Genomic DNA, 20,539 nt, shown 5'->3' with positions numbered 1-20,539 from the left:
CTCCCTGGGCAGCCTATTCCGGAATCTCACCACCCTCCTACTGAAGAACTTCTTCCTAAGCTCCAGTCTAAGCCTGCTCTCCCTCAGCTTCAAACCATTCCTCCTTGTCCTGTCTCTGGACACTCTCATGAGAAGTCCCTCTCCTGCTTCTGGCAGGAGGTGCCCTTGGGTGCCTGCTGCATGCTCAGAGGTCAGAGCACACAGTGTGGGCACCCTCCCCTCTCTTGCTCTTGGCTCAAGAGCAAGGGGCTGGGTCTTCTTGTCCCACGCACATGGGACAACTGAAGTTTGTTTTAAAAACAGTGGTGTAGAACAAGAGCTTCCAGTAATGGAAACAAACCATCAGCCAGCTTGGGGGAATGTGTCCTTGGGCTGCTGTGTCTAGTAACAGTAGGTTTCACTTGGTAAACAGGGAAGCTCCAGAAAGAAGGTAAAGTACAGATGTCCAAAGAGAGTTGCACAGCAGCAGAGAGAGGCTGAAGAGCAGCAGAAGCCCCCAAAGCTGGCACTCCCCTTATTTTCATGAGCAGCAGCCTCCTGGTACTACAAAAAATAATTTGTGTGGTATCATGAGGCCAGTTGAGAAAAAAATAAACTTGATAGCACAAGCACCAGGTTAAGCTGGTGGGTGTTCTGGGTTGGGGATACTTTCCCCTATCAAAATGTCCCTTACACATCTGCTACTTCAGCTTGGCAAGACAGAGACCCAGGAGGACACAGCCCTCTGAAGTGTTTCTTCTTACCTAAAGATAGCAAAGGCCTAATCCTCATCTAGCCCTGTAATTACATCAGGTGGGTAATTATTACAGCCCATCATTTTATCAGTTATAATCTGAACTTTGTACTAAGAGGAGAAGCCAAAGGGAGCCTAAGAGCTCCCGCACAGCTTTGGCACAGCTGGGGATTTTCCAGCAGCCTCAGGAGGCTGTAACCTTTCAAAACATCACCTCTGCTGACTCCCCTGAGAGAGGGGAAGCTCCCTGTTGTCTGCTCCCTGCAGGTGTGGGCATGTTTCACATGCAGTAAGCCAGACACACCTTCCACAGCTTAGTTCAAGCCTGGTAGAAGCAAACAGTGTTAGAAGATTAGCTCCTGCTCAGTATCTTGTACGTGGGGAGGTGGAGAAACCTCTCACTGAGGAGGAGGCAGCGCTGATCCCAGGTATGCTGTGGACAATCTCCAGCCACCACACTGCAACACCCAGCACATGGTCTCAGGACTGGCACAGCCAGTGGAGAGCAGAGCTTGGGGCATGCTTGAAATGTCAAAGGCACCTGTCAGGAAGGCAGAGGCAGGCTGCACCCCTGGCTGAAGGCAGCAGCGGGTCCAGCTTCCCAGCCCTCACTACAGCAGCAGCAAGGGCTGCATTAATCCAGGCTGGAGCGCTGCAAAGCTCACTATCTGATGCACTAAAGCTGGTCTAATCCATGACTGCAAGCCCTGCCTGCTAAGAAGGTCAGGAGAAGATACTGCACACAGATACAAATCTGCCAGAAGATGCCATGGCAAGAGGATAGAAAGCAGCTCAGCTCTGGGGGATGCTCAGCTGCTTTGACTTACTCTGGCCAGGAGTCAACCCGTGGTGACCTCTCAGAGCTTATCACCTGCAGGAATGGCCTGAGAACTTTCAAGGTAAGAGGATCACAGTATCACAGTATATTAGAGGTTGGAAGGGACCTCCAGAAATCATCCAGTCCCACTCCCCTGCCAAAGCAGGATCACCCAGGGTAGTCTGCACAGGAATGCATCCAGGTGGGTTTGGAAAGTCTCCAGAGAAGACTCCACAACCTCTCTGGGCAGCCTCTTCCAGTGCTCTGTCACTCTCTGTGAAGAAGTTTCTCCTCATGTTGAGGTGAAATCTTCTATGTTCAAGCTTGTACCTGTTGTTCCTTGACTTATTACTGTGCACCACTGAGAAGAGCTTGGCCCCCTCCACCTGCCACCCAACCTTCAGATATTGACAGACATTGGTCAGATCCCCTCTCAGTCTTTTCTTCAGACTAAACAGCCTCAGGGCTCTCAGTCTGTCTTCATAGGGGAGATGCTCAAGGAGGATCATAGAATCAGTTAGGGTTGGAAGGGACCACAAGGATCATCTAGTTCCACCCCCGCTGCCATGGGCAGGGACACCCCACACTAGATCAGGCTGGCCAGAGCCTCATCCAGCCTGGTCATAAACACCTCCAGGGAGAGGGTCTCAACCACCTCCCTGGACAACCCATCCCAGGGCTTCACCACTCTTATGGGAAAGAACTTCCTCACATCCAGCCTGAATCTCCCCACCTCCAGCTTCATTCCATTCCCCCTAGTCCTATCACTACCTGAGATCCTGAGAAGTCCCTCCCCAGCCTTCTTGTAGGCCCCCTTCAGCTACTGGAAGGCTACAATTAGGTCACCTCAGAACCTTCTCTTCTCCAGACTGAACAGCCCCAAATCCTTCAGTCTGCCCTCACAGGAGAGGTGCTCCAGCCCTCTGATCATACTTCTGTGGACACATTCCAGCACGTCCATATCCCTCTTATACCAGGGGCTCCAGAACTGGATGCAGTACTCCAGGTGGGGCCTCACCAGAGCTGAGTAGAGGGGGAGAATCACCTCCCTTGACCTGCTGGCCACACTTCTCTTGATGCAGCCCAGGATCTGATTTGCTTTCTGGGCTGCAAGTGCACACTGAGAGCTCATGTTGAGCCTCTCATCCACCAGCACCCCCAAGTCTCTCTCCTCTGGGCTGCTTCCCAGCCAGTCACTGCCCAGCCTGCATTTGTGCCTGGGGTTGCCTCGACCCAGCTGCAGGACCTTGCACTCGGTCTTGTTGACCCTCATGAGGTTGGCTTGTGCCCACCTCTCCAGCCTGCCAAGGTCCCTCTGGGCTGGCCTCCCTCCAAAGAGACAAGAGCATAGCAGTCTAATGACGACACTGATTTTTCTGTGAAAGGAATAGCTTTATTCCATTGACCAGGAATCCCAAGACTGCCCTATTTTTTTTTTTCCAGTGCCAAAATGTCCACGTTATTAATCAGAAAACATCTTCCCCAAAGGCTGCTCACAGGCAGGCTGTGGCTGCTTCTCCTCACTGAACATTTTGTAAGCTGTATAAAACCATTATTATTTTTTTCTTTATTTTTTTTTTTCCTTTTATCATCCAAAAAAGATTGGCAGTAAAAATTACAACATAGAAATGCATCACAATTTACACAAAAAAACTCTTTCTTTGTTGTGGTTGTGTTGAACTCTTATTTCCCCCTCCCCCCCCACCCCCCCCCAAAAAAAAAAAAAAGAAGAAAAAAATTAATCTTTTCAGCAGGTTCAAATGACAGCAGCTGGAAACAAAACAAAAACCAAAACCCAAACCAACCAACCAAAAAAAAAAATGGACCAAGGATCCATCTGCTTGCAAAATGAAGAAGAAAAACCACTGACTCTGTACAAGCGTGAGCAGAACCATGAAAAAGTTTGTATTGGTTTCAAGTATCCAGCGGTGATGAGCCATCCTGAGGCCGTCCTCTCTCACCCGTGCTTCTCCTCTGGGCCTGTTGGTAACGGAGGAACGACCTTGTTTCCATAGGAAATAGCAGGAGCCTGAAGTGAGAAGTGGTGCCAGCCCGGAGGAACGTTACCCAGCTTCTTCCGTCGCCATCACCGCTGCCTGCTGACTCCTTGGGATGATTTATGCCCCCTCTACCCGCCCCCACCCCCCTCAACAAAGCATTAGGGATAGGGGAAGGAAGAAAGGGGGAAATCCATGAGAAGTGATTTATTCCAAGTGAATTTAAAACATCACATTTCAAACGCCCCAGCGCACGTCAGAAACGTTTCTAAGATGCTGACTCCGCCATGTGTCTCCCGAGGCATTGCTTGGGAAAAGGAAAAGTGAGAGATTCGCTACGGTGCCACCCTGAACTCCTATCCCACACTCAGCCCTGGCTCTCTTAACTCACAAAGCTGTACAGCTGAGCTCAGCCCTGATGTTGGCTTCCAACAGTGAAGTGACTGATTAATTTCAGTGTCAGTGCACAACAGTGGGAAGCTGCCTGCTGCTGCTTGTTTCAGCAACAGGGTGTCAAAAAAGCAAAGAAAAGGGGGGGGGGGAACAAAAAAAAAGGCACTTTTTGGCTGTTTGTGCCTTGAACTTGGCAAACTGATCTGGTTTGGAGGTTCCCCAGGCACTCCTAAAGGTGTCCTCCATTTCTGTTTATATATATACACATAAATTTCAAAGTAAGGCAGAATCCATAAATAAAGGCAAAAAGCAGCGCAGAGAATGTGACAAACCAAAAAGTACAAGGGGTGGAGAGTCGGTTGGCACTGAAGAAGCTTGGAGGATCCAGAGCCAGATAGCACTGATGTGGAAACCAAACCAAAGAGCTGTGCTCACACCAAGCTAACTGGCTTCCAGTTGCTTGTGAGCAACTCAAAAAGAGAGGTGGGGAAGAGAAGAAGAAAAGAAAAAAGGCAGCAAGCTGTGCTCAGATCATCCCTAACTGGTTTCCAAACCCAAGTGAGGTGTGGTACTTGAAAGGTTGCCTGGTCTGGTGAAAAGACAAACAAAGCCAAATTGTTCTTCCCCTGTGTTAAAACTGCACAACAGCGTCCCCAGCTCAGTCCAGGAGTTGTTTCATCACACCCAACCAATACCAACTTTCTCAGGAATTGCAAAGCGCAAGCGAGTGATTGCAGGTCACATGATTGAGGCTCCACCTCATTCAATATGTCTCCAAAGCTTAACAAAAAGTAATGAGTTCAGCTGCAACAGAGTTCCATCTTAAAGTGCTTGTTTTGTTCCTTTTGAACTACTCATTAACTCTTCTTAAAAATCCACAGCTCTTAACGATGAGCACTCCCAGACCTCGACCAAAGCTCCTCTCTCCCTCCCACACCTCAAGCAAAGCTCCTCTCTCCCTCCCAGACCTCGAGCCAAATTCCTCTCCCTCCCAGACCTCGAGCCAAGCTCCTCTCCCTCCCAGACCTCGAGCCAAGCTCCACTCTCCCCTGCCAGACCTCGAGCCAAGCTCCCCTCTCCCTCCCAGACCTCGAGCCAAGCTCCCCTCTCCCAGACCTCGAGCCAAGCTCCTCTCTCCCTCCCAGACCTCAAGCCAAGCTCCCCTCTCCCTCCCAGACCTCGAGCCAAGCTCCACTCTCCCTCCCAGACCTCAAGCCAAGCTCCACTCTCCCTCCCAGACCTCGAGCCAAGCTCCACTCTCCCTCCCAGACCTCGAGCAAAGCTCCCCTCTCCCAGACCTCGAGCCAAGCTCCTCTCTCCCTCCCAGACCTCAAGCCAAGCTCCCCTCTCCCTCTCCCAGACCTTGAGCCAAGCTCCCCTCTCCCTGCCAGACCTTGAGCCAAGCTCCCCTCTCCCTGCCAGACCTCGAGCCAAGCTCCCCTCTCCCTGCCAGACCTCGAGCCAAGCTCCCCTCTCCCTCCCAGACCTCGAGCAAAGCTCCCCTCTCCCAGACCTTGAGCCAAGCTCCCCTCTCCCTGCCAGACCTCGAGCCAAGCTCCTCTCTCCCTCCCAGACCTCAAGCCAAGCTCCCCTCTCCCTGCCAGACCTTGAGCCAAGCTCCCCTCTCCCTGCCAGACCTCGAGCCAAGCTCCCCTCTCCCTGCCAGACCTCAAGCCAAACTCCACTCTCCCTCCCAGACCTCGAGCAAAGCTCCCCCCCCGCCAGACCTAGAGAGCTAAGCTCCCCTCTCCTCCAGACCTAGAGAGCTAAGCTCCCCTCTCCTCCAGACCTAGAGAGCTAAGCTCCCCTCTCCTCCAGACCTCGAGAGCAACGCTCCCCTTCCATACCTACAGACCAAAGCTTTGCTTTTCTCACCCTTTCCAATTGTCTGTGGTCTACGGAAGGCTCCTAAAATAGAAGACCCATCCCAAAGCTCCTTGAGCAACCTGTCCTGTAAAGGAACCCCTTTCCTTCCAGAACTTATCTTCCTGATTCTCCTTCTCAGAGAGCTTTGCAAGTCAGCAGGGAGACATATTGAACTCGAGAAGCCCTTTGGCAAACCCATTCTTCAACTCATATTTTACAATGAAACGTTCAGTCATCACACATCTTTACAGCAACGTTGAATCTTCCTATTCAATATTAAATCAGCAAGATTAAAAAGTTGCCCCCCCCCCCCATACATCAGGACAGTCTGGTGTGTTGGTTTTCTTCTTCTTTCTTTCTTTCTTTCTTTTTGTGAATAGTTTTTGTTATTTTCCTGTATAAAAACCAAAAGATTTTTTTTTGTGTGTGTGTGTGTGTGTGGTTTTTTTTTTTTGTTTGTTTGTTTCTTTTCTTTTTTGCAGCATCACAGAAAAGCAACAGTTTTACATTCACTCATTTAATGTTCACATAAAAATTCAACCACTAGCGTTTGTGTACTTGATTTAAAAAAATAAACAACAACAAAACCACCAAAAAAAAAACCAACAAAAACAAAAACCAAGCCCAAATCTTCTTTGTTTTTCCGTGTCTGGACTTGCCACTGCTGCAAGGTGAAGGTGCAGTTTTCTAGAGCATTTGTGGAGCTGCAAGCCTTGGTGGCTTTAAGAGGGAAAAAAAAAAATGGAAAAAAAAGAAAAATAAAAAAAAAATAAAAGGAAAGAAATGCTCTTAGCTGTCAGGGAAACCACCTCCTCCTGCATCACCTCCCAGCCGCTCCTCTTCCAGACTCCAACGGCATAAAGCAACGGGACTCCAGTTTCGGTAGGTACCGGGCGTGAAATGGTTGGAGTTGAGCTGTTCATGGGTTATCTTCTAAGGGTCGACATCATCAAGGTCACTTTTAGGCTCACCGATCATCATAGGAGACTCTGAGCCCTTTTAATACACACAAGGGACAGGGGGAAGAGAAGGGCACAGCAAGTTACTTTTGGAAGGTGCACAAACAGAGGCGGGCTAGGAGGGTGCTGAAGGGGCTGGAGCACTGCCCTGTGAGGAGAGGCTGAGAGACCTGGGGGTGTTTAGTTTGGAGAAGACTGAGAGGGGATTTAATCAGTGTTTATAAATACCTGAGGGCTGGCTGTCAAGAGGGAGGGGACAGGCTCTGCTCACTTGCACCCAGTGATAGGACAAGGGGCAATGGATATAAACTACAGCACAGGAGGTTCCACCTTTACATGAGGAGGAACTTCTTCACTGGGAGGGTTACAGAGTACTGGAAGAGGCTGCCCAGAGAGGTTGTGGAGTCTCCTTCTCTGGAGACTTTCCAGCCCCATCTGGATGTGTTCCTGTGCAACCTGTGCTGGATTCTTTGGTCCTGCTCTGGCAGGGGGGTTAGACTCCATGATCTCCTGAGGTCTCTTCCAAACTCTAACATCCTGTGATTATTGTCCTCACGTTCAGGTGATGGTTCTGACCCAAGCCCCAAGACAAAGCTGTCCAACACAACAATGAGACAGAAAACAAATATGGCCTTATTTGACTGTTACCTGCTGCAGATGCCTCTCTCCATTCTCGTTGGCTGGACTACTTTCTGACCCATTACTGCTTCCCGACTGATCTTTCTCATTCAGCAAGGCTGTGGCATAGGCCAGCGTGTCCTGAGGTGGAAAGAGTCCAAGAGAATGTCAGGGGCCAAGCTGCCACCTTCATTTCAGAACATTTTTATTGTATGTTTTTTTAATGGCTTTTGAAACAACAGAGCTGCTGCAGTGAGAGAGCTAAGTCACCACAGTAACTGTGAGCTACTGACTAACTAACTGGGAAAGAACAGCCCCACAGAACAGTATTGGCTGAGGGCTGAGCTGTTAGGGAGCAGCTCTGGGGAAAAGGACCTGGGAGTCCTGGTGGACGACCATGAGCCAGCAACGAGCCCTTGTGTCCAAGAAGGCCAAGGGCATCCTGGGGTACATTAGAAGGGCTGTGGTTAGTAGGTCAAGAGAAGTTCTCCTCTCCCTCTCCTCTGCCGTGGTGCAGCTGCACCTGGAATATTGTGTCCAGTTCTGGGCCCCTCAGTTCAAGAGGGAGAGGGAACAGGTTGATAGAGTCCACTACAGAGCCACAAAGATGCTGAAGGAAACATCTCTCTGCTGAGAGGTGGGGGTCTTTAGCTTGGAGCAGAGGAGCCTGAGGGGTGACCTCATGTTTGTAAAGATATGAAGGGCAGTGTTGGGAGGGTGGAGCCAGGCTCTGCTCAGTGATGTCCAGTGACAGGACAAGGGGCAGTGGGTGCAAGCTGGAGCAGAGGAGGTTCCACAGGAACAGAAGGGAAAACCTTTTCACAGTGAGGGTCCTGCAGCAGGCTGCCCAGAGAGGTTGTGGAGTCTCCTTCCCTGTGTGACCTGCCCTGTGTGATCCTGCTCTGGTAGGGAGGTTGGACTCAAGGATCTTTCGAGGTCCCTTCCAGCCCCTAAAACTCTGTGATCCTGCATAATACCATTCTGGTGTTAGTTTTGTTCAGGAACAACCACAGGGTGTGTAAAGGCAGAACTGTCTTGAGTGCATTGGAATATGCTAAAGCTGCCAAACCCAAAGATGCCAACTGAGAAGCAAAATTAAATGCAAGAGCTGAACACCTTCTCCCAAGCCCGACAGGTACCTGTGCCGAAATTGTGCGCTGGAAGGTCTTTGCAGTTGATGTTTCGTTGGAGATGTTGCTCTGAGGAGCCCAATAATGTTCAGACATCTGCAGGACAAGCCAAGAAAGCCATGAAATTGCCATACAGGTGTAAAGCCTCATCCACTTGTGATGATGAACTAACAAGTCTTGAATGAGCTTCCCAGATCCTTTGGCAATGAGCTGGAGATCTGGGGCACAGACAAGTCTGCACTTTTAATGCAGCAAGAAGAGTCAGAGAGGCTTTTGTCCCTCAGCTGAAAAACAGCCACCATCTCCCTTTGTCTGGTAACTGTATGTGTGTGCAGGTTACTGGATGCCAGCTGAAGTGGTGGATTCAGGACTTACAGGAGCCAGTACAAAGTGAAAATGGGAGCAGCAGGACTCTCTGCAGATCTGTCAGCTCGTTGTGCTTCAGGGGAAGAGTGGCAACAAGTAGTGGCAGCTGCACTGCAAGCATCCTGCTATTTCTGCTTCCAGTGTTCACTACCCTACTACTTTATGCATCTGACATCTGCCTGCAGCAGCTGGCAGGACAGAAAAGCAGCCTGGAGCTGGGATACTGCCATGTTCTACATGCTGTGCTGGGCGATGGAGCGTGGCTCTGCTTGACCACAGGAAAACCTGAGCCAGTTCTGCTGAGCTCTGTGTTTCTGGAGTGTCCTTGGGTATTTATTGAAGATGTACTGGCCAGCCCAGGTTAAGTTTAGAAGGAAGATCAGAAAGTGTACGTGTGGGAGGAAAGTGATCAGGGGGCTGGAGCAGCTCTCCTATGAGGACAGGCTGAGGGAGGTGGGGGTGTTCAGCCTGGAGAAGAGGAGGCTCTGGGGAGGCCAAATAGCAGCCTGCCAGTACCTGAAGGGGGTTACAAGAAAGCTGCAGAGAGACTGTTTGCAAAGGCCTGCAGGGATAGGACTAGGGGCAATTGTTTGCAATTAGAAGACTTAGACTGGATGTCAGGAACAAGTTCTGCACCATGAGTGTGGTGGAACATTGGAATAGGTTGCCCAGGGAGGTAGTTGAGGGCCCATCCCTGGAGATATTCAAGGTCAGGCTTGACAAGCAACCTGGTCTAGTGGAGGATGTCCCTGCTGACTGCAGAGGGGGTTGGAGTAGATGACCTTTGGAGGTCCCTTCCAAACCATACCATTCTATGACTCTGTGAAGAAGCTGTATCTGTCCATGGCTATGTTTTGTGCAAGGCTGTGATGCCTCTGCAAGGAACCCACCCTTGCATCACCACACAGGCAAAAGAAAATGGCTTTTTAAAGAAAGTGAAGCCTTCCAACACAAGCACAGTGATGCTGAAAGCCTCCAACATGGCAAGGAATAATCCCTTTGACCATTCTCACTTGGTTTTATTCGCTGTAGAGGCACCCATGCCTGAAATACGCGAAGGCCTACTGAAGCTCTTGCATGCATCAGATTTAGCTGCACCCAAGCTGCCCTTGTAGCAAATGAAGTAGCTTGTGTTCAGTCTTTACAGTCATCTCAGACAGCCAGAGAGAGAGAGAGACAAATAGATTCCATAATTCCCATTGCAAACAAAATGACTGTTTCTCCATAAAACCACAGCCAAATTACCTTTTTCTGCAGCCACTGCACAGCCCAACTCCAGTGGTGGGAATTCTCCTTGAAATAATCTTTTGCAGTAGAACACCTTGGAAAGGGAAATCAGATTTGTTAGACATAAAGAAGGCATTCTGGAAAAAAAAAGTATCAAAAAAAGATTCAGAGACTTCCCCCTCTTTGCACTGCAGTGCTCTGTAGCACTGTTACCACTTCAGACTTTAAACTGTACAGTCCTGCTACAGCTGATTTAGCAGGACCCGTAATGACTAGTAAATTTTACACCAAGGAGTCTACTACACAGATTCACATATTGCAGAACTATTGGGATATATTCTAAGCCAAGAGAATTTTGGAGTTGTATTATTTCAAAAATCTGGGATAGTTTAGAATCACAGAATTGTCAGGGTTGGAAGGGACCTCAAGGATCATCCAGTTCCAATCCCCCTGACATGGGCAGGGACACCTCACACTAGAGTGGGTCGCTCACAGCCACTGCCAGCCTGGCCTGAAAAACCTCCAGGGATGAGGCTTCCACCACCTCCCTGGGCAACCTGCTCCAGTGTCTCACCACCCTCATGGGGAAGAACTTCTTCCTAACATCCAATCTGAATCTACCCATTTCTAGTTTTGTTCCATTCCCCCCAGTCCTATCACTCCCCGACACCCTCAAAAGTCCCTCCCCAGCTTTCTTGTAGCCCCCTTCAGATACTGGAAGGCCACAATAAGGTCTCCTGGGAGCCTCCTCTTCTCCAGACTGAACAGCCCCAACTCTCTCAATCTGTCTTCACAGGAGAGTTGCTTTGTGTGTATCTCAATGCTGGGTCTCTGCGCTACAGCATGTAGCTGACCTTTGCCTTTATAAACAGCAATTAGCAGCTGTTAGGTGAAAAACCCACCTCAGGTTCTAATCAGTAAAGATTCCACCTCAAACTGACACATCAAGACCTTTGAGCATCACTTAGAAAAGAGAAAATGGATCCAAAGTAGAAAGAGTAGGGGGCGAGGTAGGGGCAAGGTTAAACTCCAAACCCTGTTACTCACTTCTGAGCCAGAGTAACCAGGAACTTGACACACTGGTAGCAGCGGCTGCTGTCCACGTGGTTGCTGTGGTGCATCAAGGCTGTTGGGAGAAACAGATTCAAAAGCACTGCTCAGATTTCTGTGGAGCAGCCAGTCTGAACCAGCAAAGGTGAAGCTAAACTTTTCACTTAGGTGGCAGAATCTATTTCTACAGGTGGTAGCAGAAAGATTTGTGTTAACCACACTGCTGTGTGTTTCTGACTACTTGCACCACTCTACAAGGGGATTGCAGTGAAAATGAGGAATTCTTACAGATGCAGCACCTGAATTTTCATCAGTCCCCTCCTAATGCAGTTATTCTCCCCCTATAATCCAATGGTTACACCTATCTGAAGGACAAAAAAACCCCAACATGTTTGAAACCCTCTAAATGGACCACATCACCAGCTGCCACCTGGATCAAAATCTGCAAAGCTGGAAGAACCTTTAAAGCTTCTTCACATGAATAAGCACAGTAGAACTCAACAGCCATGAAACTCTTCTGCAGGAAGCTTGGGCAACCCCCCAGGCTATTCCTGCTGGGAAGTTCTCTGTACCATGAATTCCCACATCTTTTCACAAAATTCTCTGACTGAGGAGCATGAGAGAAATCTCCATGGAGCTGCTGCAATCAGATTTGCTACTCAGAAGTTGCTCTGCTGATAACAGGCAGCAAAGAAATGCAGTGAAACCCCTGAAGCTGGCAAACAGTTGCTAGAGAAGTGAAAAGTGACACATTTTCCTACTGCCCAAGCACAGCAGATGATTCAAATTACAGCAGTGGTGTACTGTAAATTATGCACAGCTCTTTTTTTGCCCGTTTCCATTCTTGGAGCAAAGCTATAAAGTGTGACAGACAGGTCACGGTCCATGTGAAGTGAGACTAAGATGCTGTTCAGTGCTGCTGCAAGGGAACTCCAAAGTAAAGAGCACAAGGTTTCACTCCCCAAACTCACAGCAGCTCTTGATGCCTTCAACAACAACAAAAAATCCAATTGAATAATTGCACCTCTGTTCTGTGGAGGAAAATAGGTCATGTACTGCTCAAGTTACAGAACAGAGTTGGTCCACATGGGACCAATTTACCCAGAAATCAAGCAACCACTTAGCTGTTCTCTTACACTGCTGAATATTAGCTGCTTTTCTGTCAGACACACATGGAAACTACTGAACACAAGAGCACTGAAGTGGAAGAGAGAAATGAAGAACACAGCTAAATATTCCTTCATGCCAAAACAGACTCTTCCAGTGAAAGCCACACCCAAACAGCTGTGAAAGAGGCGTTTCCAGCTGCACTAACTCCTCAGAGGTGCTCCTCAAATACCATGTGGCTACCCTTGATTCAGGAGAGGTCCCCTTCTGGGACTTCTCTATTCCTTTTGAGTGCTTTAGTAGAGTTCCTGCGTCAAGTGGAGGGAGCACGCTTTGTATGAGCAGCAACAAATGCAAGCCATCTGTCAGAATCTGAAGCTCTCCTGGAGTCAGCAGTGTTAGCAGCCTTCCATGCTGAACCAGTTTCTTTTAATGCTAATTAGGGTGCTGACAAAACAAAAAAGATTGGCAATTTCTGGAGAGATGTAGGAAATGGCTTCATTTTTAAGGTTACAGATTGGTAAGAGCTAGTGTATTAATTCAAGGCATCGCTTCCCCTTCCTACATTATGCATACACCCTCACCTGCTTCTTACTTTCAAAAGTCAGCTCTCCTGCCAACCTCTTGGTTAAGGTTCCTTAATATCACTTTTTAAGTGTGTATCACAGAATGACTCAGCTTGAAAGGGACCTCATTGATCCAACCTCCCCACCTCGGGCAGGGATGCTTCTCAACTACACACTTAGCTGCTCAAGGCATCATTCATCCTGGCCTTGAACTCTCCCAGGGAGGAGGCATCCACAACCTCCCTGGGCTCATTAAGATCACCAGAGGCTCACCAGCCTCCTCTTGAAGAACTTCTTCCTAAGATCCACTCTAACTCTGCTCTCCCTCAACTTCAAACCATTCTCCTTTGTCCTATTGCTAGATACCCTTAGGAAAAGTCCCTCTGCAGCCTTCCTGTAGGATCCCTTCAGCTATTGCAAAGTAAATGCCACTCTTCTCTGGTTTCCCTGACTGCTGTTGTCGGAGATAATTCATTTTTTCCACTTAAACTCCTTTCCAGTTTGCTGCCACTATAATATTCTAATGTTTATTTTGGATTTTCTTAGGAGTGTTTGTTGGGGTAGTGGAGGCTAAATCTAATGTGTTGAGTTATTTTCCCTGAGAAGTAGTTTAGAAGGATTAAGACCACCAACACAAGGGTCAGCAGCAGACAGGAGCCTTCCCCCATTGGCTTACTTGCCTATTAATCCATTTTCAGTTTCAAAGGCAAATTTGATGCGTTCTACTTGTAAGGGATCTTCAATAACCTGTTGGGAAAGAAAAAAGCTCACTGTAAGAAAGCAGTGTGAGATCACAGGATGTTAGGAGTTGAAAGGGACCTCTGCAGATCCTCAAGTCCAACCCCCCTGCCAGAGCAGGACCACACAATCTAGCACAGGTCACACAGGAATGCATCCAGACAAGGCTTGAGAGTCTACAGAGAAAGAGACTCCACAACCTCTCTGGGGAGCCTGTTCCAGTGCTCAGTGACCCTTACAGTAAAGGCCCCATGTTGAGGTGGAACTTCCTGTGTTGTGGTTTACAACCATTGCCCTTCATGCCCCTTCTTCATCTCCTTATGGTGCTCGACCTCACCTCTGCACTCAGTGTGCTTTGCATCTGCTGCACCCCCCCCATCACCAATGTGAAGCCTGTATCTATGCCTGGGAATGGCTTTAACCACCTCAACATGAAGAACAAGTCAGGCTTGGGAAGTTTCATGCATCATGGATTATCAAGACAGCAATTTAAAAAGTAATAAACCCCCCAAACTGAAAGGATTAAAATAAGCACAGAATCTATCTGGGTTTGAAGAGACCTCCAAGATCATCCAGTCCAACCTTCAACCCAGCACTAGGTGGGTGTGGAAATTGCCAGTGCAGCCCTGACTTATCATTACACATCAGTACATAATCTATCCTGTGCAAGTCTCTGCCCTTCACCTACCAGTATCTCATGAAGTAACTGGAATATGTTTTTCAGTTCATGAGGTGGAGCAGTTTCCAGCTGAGTCTGCATGTAAGAAACAAAGTAACTTAGCAAAACACAGGGGTGATGCAAAGGTTACAAGACAGCTTGACAGAGTTCTGAAAACTTGGTTTTTCAAACAGCAAAAGCCTTAAAATAACCAAACCCAAACCAGTCCAAACCCACCAACAGGCCCCCCAGTCCAAGGCACTGCAGATTGCTCATTGCAGTCCCCAGTAAAGTGAACAGATTGCTCACTGCACAGAGATTGGTCTGCAGAGCCCAGTGAAGTGAACAGAGATTGCTCACTGCACAGAGATTGGTCTGCAGAGCCCAGTGAAGTGAACAGAGATTGCTCACTGCACAGAGATTGCTCTGCAGAGCCCAGTGAAGTGAACAGAGATTGCTCACTGCACAGAGATTGCTCTGCAGAGCCCAGTGAACAGATTGCTCACAGCACAGAGATTGCTCTGCAGAGCCCAGTGAAGTGAACAGAGATTGCTCACTGCACAGAGATTGCTCTGCAGAGCCCAGTAAACAGATTGCTCACCGCACAGAGATTACTCTGCAGAGCCCAGTGAAGTGAACAGAGATTGCTCACTGCACAGAGATTACTCTGCAGAGCCCAGTGAAGTGAACAGAGATTGCTCACTGCACAGAGATTGCTCTGCAGAGCCCAGTGAACAGAGATTGCTCACTGCACAGAGATTGCTCTGCAGAGCCCAGTGAAGTGAACAGAGATTGCTCACTGCACAGAGATTGCTCTGCAGAGCCCAGTGAACAGAGATTGCTCACCGCACAGAGACTACTCTGCAGAGCCCAGTGAAGTGAACAGAGATTGCTCACTGCACAGAGGTTACTCTGCAGAGCCCAGTGAAGTGAACAGAGATTGCTCACTGCACAGAGGTTGCTCTGCAGAGCTCAGTGAAGCGAACAGAGATTGTTCATTGCACAGAGGTTGCTCTGCAGACCCCAGTGCCGTTAGGGTTAAATACCAGACACCTTGTGACCAAAGCCTGGAAGAAACACTTGTGCCCAAAGCTGCTGTCCCTACCTTGATGAAGTGCAGCACAGTGAAGGAGAAGTGCTCGTTGCAGAAGCAGCAGTACACCACCATCTCGATGAGAGCCGACAGAGAGCCTGTCAGCTCTCGCAGCGCGTACATCACCTAAGGGAGAGGTGCACACCACTTCAGGCACAGCCACACCATCTGTGGTAGTTCTAGGCCATGCCTTTTAAAAAGTTTCACAGATTTGAGCAGAGAAGTAGTAAAATGTAAATAAATCACTATTGGGTGTAAAAAGGGAAAAGATAATTCTAAACAAGCCTATTGGAGAGGTATCTACCATAAGTTTGGTTGTACCAAAACAATTCTTCTCTTCTCACTTCTTCACTCTGGAGAGACACTAACTTGCTTCTGCTTGACCTTGGCTGCATTGTTTTGGTATTAACAACCCTCTGCTCTTTTCTCCCTTCTTTTGTACAGGGGGGCAGGGGGGAGCAGAAAAGGAGAAGCTAATAGCTTCCCCCAGTCTTTGGGGGGATTCTTGTGCTGCTTGTTAATTGTATATACCTGTAAATATTGTAAATCCTGGACATTTTGTACATATTCATTGCATTCCATTGTATATTGTAGTTTTGCTTGTAAATGCAGCTTTCATTTGACTCCAGCTGGGCTGCTCTGGCAAAGGTAATGCTGGGGGGTGAAATTTCAACCCACCACACCATCCTTTTAAACTAAGTTTGTACCATATGTGTCTTTTCCAGGAAGGATGCAGATTTTCTCCCAGCACCTGAGCTGAACCCCTGCTACTCCTAGCACTCCATTCAGTTCCTGCAGCCCACCCCCACCGGTCTGGTCAAGCATGATCCATGAAGTCAGAGCCATTCAAGTGGGTGTCTCCAGCTGACACAGCAACTGACAACATGAGCACTTGCAAAATATCTTCAGTTGCCTTTGCTAGCTTTGTAAACTCTCAAACCAGACCCTTCAGTTTAGGGTTATACTAGAACAAGAAAGGGTGAATGAGAAACCAAAGGTCCCTTCTTGTTTAGGCTCAACTCACTCCCCAGCTGGCTGCTCATTACTATTCAGTGTATTTCACTTCCAAAGAAATAATTTCAGAACAGCTTTTAGCTCAGAGCAGGGTAGAATTTGGAACAGATACCTCCATTAAGTAGGGCTTTCCCTCTGACAGGAACAACAAGGCTTCCACTTCTTCATGGAGCGTCAAAAGCGGACCTGAAGTGGTGATGCTTAGAGGTGGACGCTGCTTAGAGAGACCAGGAGCTATAACAGCAAATACAAAACCAATCCACTCATAAATTAGTTTGCTCTACACACCTTGAAGACACTGCTGCTCATTTGGCACCAAACACTCTCTAAGGACATTCAGCTGGGCTCACTCACAGCTCACACACAGCAGCTCTCCAAGTAACAGCCTCTTGCACACTGCGGTGTCATTCACTTCAGTGACAACCTGAGGCGGCCACAGAGAAATGTTCATATTTACTATCACTACTTTGAGCTTCAGTTTCACTTCCAATCACTGCTGCAGGTTCATCGTATCAAGGAATCACAGAATTGTTAGGGTTGGAAGGGACCTCAAGGATCATCCAGTTCCAACCCTCCTGCCATGGGTAGGGGCACCTCACACTACATCAGGTTGCTCAGAGCCACATCCAGCCTGGCTGCAAAAACCTTCAGGGATGAGGCTTCCACCACCTCCCTGGGCAACCTGTGCCAGTGTCTCATCATCACCACCCTCATGGGGAAGAATTTCTTCCTAACATCCAATCTGAATCTACCCATTTCTAGTTTTGTTCCATTCCCCTTAGTCCTATCCAGAATGTTTATCAGTCTTCCTCTGCTTCATGTTTTTTTGACTCCAGAAACTTTTAGCCCTAGATGCAAACCAAGTAATTCTTTTTAAAAAAGACAACTTTAAACTCAGCCTTGGGGAAACTGAATGTCTCAGCTTACTCCTTTATAGCCTTTATTTGAGCATTTCTGCCTCTAGCAGGAAATATCTAGGAAAGGATTTAAGTGTTTGTTATTCAGTAGCACAGCCTAAATATTCCCCTTCAGATTAGCAAGAGGTTTAATGTACCTATGCAAAACACAGACCTATGCTGTGAATCTGTTCCAGCACAGCTTGACTCACTCAGATGAGGAAGGTTCTCTGGGTTCCTCAGTTCAAGAATAGAATAGAATAGAATACACTAGGTTGGAAAAGACCTTTGAGATCATCAAGTCCAACCTATCACCCAAAGCATCTAATCAACTAAACCATGGCACTAAGTGCCCCATCCAGTCCTTCCTAAACACCTCCAGTGATGGTGACTCCACCATCTCCCTGGGCAGCACACTCCAATGGCCAATCTCTCTTTCTATAAAGAACTTCTTCCTAACATCCAGCCTAAACCTCCCCTGGTGCAGCTTGAGACTGTGTCCTCTTGTTCTGGTGCTGGCCGCCCAGGACAAGAGACCAACCCTCACCTGGCTACAACTTCCTTTCATGTAGTTGTAGAGAGCAATAAGGTCTCTTCTGAGTTCCTCTTCTTCAGGCTAAGCATTTCCAGCTCCCTCAGCCTCTCCTCACAGGGCTGTGCTCCAGACCCCCCTCCCAGTTTTGTTGCCCTTCTCTGGACACCTTCCAGCAACTCAACATCTTTCTTGAATGAAGGGGCCCAGAACTGGACACAGGACTCAAGGTGTGGCTTAACCAGTGCTGAGTACATGGACAGAATCACCTCCCTGCTCCTGCTGGCCACACTATTCCTGATGCAGGCCAAGATGCCATTGGCCTTCTTGGCCACCTGGGCACACTGCTGTCTCGTGTGCAGCCTACTATCAACCAGTACCCCCAGGTCCCTTTCTGCCTGGCTGCTCTCCAGCCACTCTGACCCCGGCCTGTAGTGCTGCATGGAATTGTTGTGGCCAATGTGCAGAACCCAGCACTTAGATGTGTTCAATCTCATGCTGTTGGACTCTGCCCATCTGTCCAGCCTGTCGAGGTCCCTCTGCAGAGCTCTCCTACCCTCTAACAGATCAACATCTGCCCCCAGCTTGGTGTCATCTGCAAACTTACTGATGATGGACTCAATGCCCTCATCCAGATCATCAATAAAGATATTAAAGAGCATGGGGCCCAGCACTGATCCCTGGGGGACACCACTAGTGACTGGCTGCCAGCTGGATGTGGCACCATTCAGCACCACTCTCTGGGCACAGCTGTCCAGCCAATTCCTACCCCAGCACAGAGTGCTGCTGTCCAAGCCACGAGCTGACACCGTGGCTAGGAGTTTGCTGTGGGGGTCGGTATCAAAGGCCTTGCTGAAGTCCAGGTAGACTACATCCACAGGCCTGCCCACATCCACCAGGCGGGTCACTCGATCATAGAAGGAGATCAGGTTAGAATACATAGATCAGGTTGGTCAGGCAGGACCTGCCCTTCCTAAACCCATGCTGGCTGGGCCTGATCCCTTGGCCATCCTGTAAGTGCTGTGTGACTGCACTCAGGATGACCTGTTCCATAATCTTGCCTGGCACTGAGGTCAGGCTGACAGGTCTGTAATTCCCTGGCTCATCCAACCGGTCCTTCTTGTGGATGGGCACCACGCTGGCCAGCTTCCAGTCTTCTGGGACCTCTCCAGTGAGCCAGGACTGCTGAAAAATGATGGAGAGCAGCTTGGCCAAAACCAGGTGTTTCCGCCCGGGATCGAACCGGGGACCTTTCGCGTGTGAGGCGAACGTGATAACCGCTACACTACGGAAACCTTGGGGAACTGTTGGTGAGTCCAGCACAGTGTCACAACGATGCTGAAAGACTGGAATGTCTCCCTTATGACCAGAGGCTGAGGGAGCTGGGGCTCTTTAGCTTGGAGCAGAGAAGGAGCCTGTGGGGTGACCTCATTCGTGTTTGTAAAGATATCAAGGGCAGTACTGGGAGGATGAAGCCAGGCTCTGCTCAGTGATGTCCAATAACAGGACAAGGGGCAGTGGGTGCAAGCTGGAGCAGAGGAGGTTCCAGAGGAACAGAAGGAAAACTTTTTCACTGTGAGAGTGGCAGAGCCCTGGAACAGGCTGCCCAGAGAGGTTGTGGAGTCTCTGTCCCTGAGACATTCAAAACCTGCCTGGATGTGTTCCTGTGTGACTTGCCCTGGGTGATCCTGCTCTGGCAGGGGAGTTGGACTGGATGATCTTTTGAGGTCCCTTCCAACCCCTAACATTCTGTGATTCCATGAAAGAGCTTCTAGGCATATGGGAGAGAGGGGAAGGCACAGTAGTGTTAGCACCAGGATGTCCCTCTCCCTTGCCCTGAGTGTCACTAACACCGTTTGCCACAGCCTCTTGGCATACATACAGCAAAATGAAAACTCATTGACTGTATGCTAACCATCACTGCCTCACATTCCAAGCTACTGCATTGTCAGAGGACTACTCCCAGGCAGAGGAACTGAAATGCAGAGTCACCAAAAGGCAAAGCTGCAATTCTTACCAACATTTCTTTGTGAGGAGACGTCAGAGTGCAAAACAAGTAGTGCTACAGTGTTGTGAAGGTATCCGAACTCTCGTGCTTGTGCTGAACTCCACCTGCGGTTCTGTTTGAGCCAAAGGAGACAATGACTTAACTTTGGGCTGGTTGATTCAGTTAACTTCTTTTCAGTCAACACAAAGCATTCCATCACCATGTTGTAACACTTTGAAGGTGGTGAAAATTTCCTTGTCATCGAAACCATGATACTCACTTCTGCCCAAACAGCTGTTTCCATGCTCACTGCACAGAGGCAGACTAAGACTCATGTGAAGTTCACAGAATAACCCAAGGATTAGTCTGTGAAGAGTACTGATCCGTAATTTAAGCAAGAAAAAAGCCCCATGGGGATGGACAAACTACAGCACAAGCCATGCTACATGAACTTCACCTGATTGCTCTGCCGGTTGGGGCCAAGGAGAAAGTTGATCATGTGCCTCAAAGCAGAGTGTCTCAGAAGAAGACTGCTAGCCCTTATACCCTGCTGTTGAGACAACAATTAACAAGTTAGATTGCTGTACAGCTAGAGAATTGATGTCCTAGGGAACAAAAAGTAAAATGCAGAGGCTAAACACTGCAATTTTCAATCCTAAAAAAACCCAAACAAAATCATCACACAGATTAATGAGGCAGAGCGCTAAGAAGCTGTCTCATTGTGTAGAGCACATGACAGAAACCAGACCAGAATCAGCATGTGCAAAGTAAGTGTCATACCTATTTCAATAA

The 20,539-nt window shown here is 48.6% G+C and overlaps 1 protein-coding gene and 1 non-coding gene across 2 annotated transcripts in view; both read right to left on the bottom strand.

Moving 5' to 3' along the window:
• Positions 1–6,572: 6,572 nt before the first annotated feature.
• Positions 6,573–20,539, bottom strand: part of USP24 (ubiquitin specific peptidase 24) — an 86,771-nt gene continuing 72,804 nt past the window's right edge. The window contains exons 58-68 of the mRNA XM_054165010.1: positions 20,205–20,297; positions 19,778–19,880; positions 16,445–16,566; positions 15,331–15,444; positions 14,256–14,321; positions 13,510–13,576; positions 11,154–11,232; positions 10,125–10,200; positions 8,523–8,609; positions 7,414–7,524; positions 6,573–6,802 (exon numbers count right to left, since the gene is read on the bottom strand). Of these exons, the coding sequence (XP_054020985.1) occupies positions 6,740–6,802; positions 7,414–7,524; positions 8,523–8,609; positions 10,125–10,200; positions 11,154–11,232; positions 13,510–13,576; positions 14,256–14,321; positions 15,331–15,444; positions 16,445–16,566; positions 19,778–19,880; positions 20,205–20,297 (981 nt within the window). The 3' untranslated portion in view covers positions 6,573–6,739. The remainder of the gene's footprint in view (positions 6,803–7,413; positions 7,525–8,522; positions 8,610–10,124; positions 10,201–11,153; positions 11,233–13,509; positions 13,577–14,255; positions 14,322–15,330; positions 15,445–16,444; positions 16,567–19,777; positions 19,881–20,204; positions 20,298–20,539) is intronic.
• Positions 18,983–19,055, bottom strand: TRNAV-CAC (transfer RNA valine (anticodon CAC)). Its single transcript has one exon. It is a non-coding gene; the product is annotated as a tRNA-Val (tRNA).

Source organism: Dryobates pubescens, chromosome 11 (genome assembly GCF_014839835.1).
Source record: "Dryobates pubescens isolate bDryPub1 chromosome 11, bDryPub1.pri, whole genome shotgun sequence".
Classification (NCBI taxonomy): Eukaryota; Metazoa; Chordata; class Aves; order Piciformes; family Picidae; genus Dryobates; species Dryobates pubescens.
Note: the sequence above shows the minus strand (reverse complement) of the source record. Positions and strands in the feature narration are given on the sequence as shown.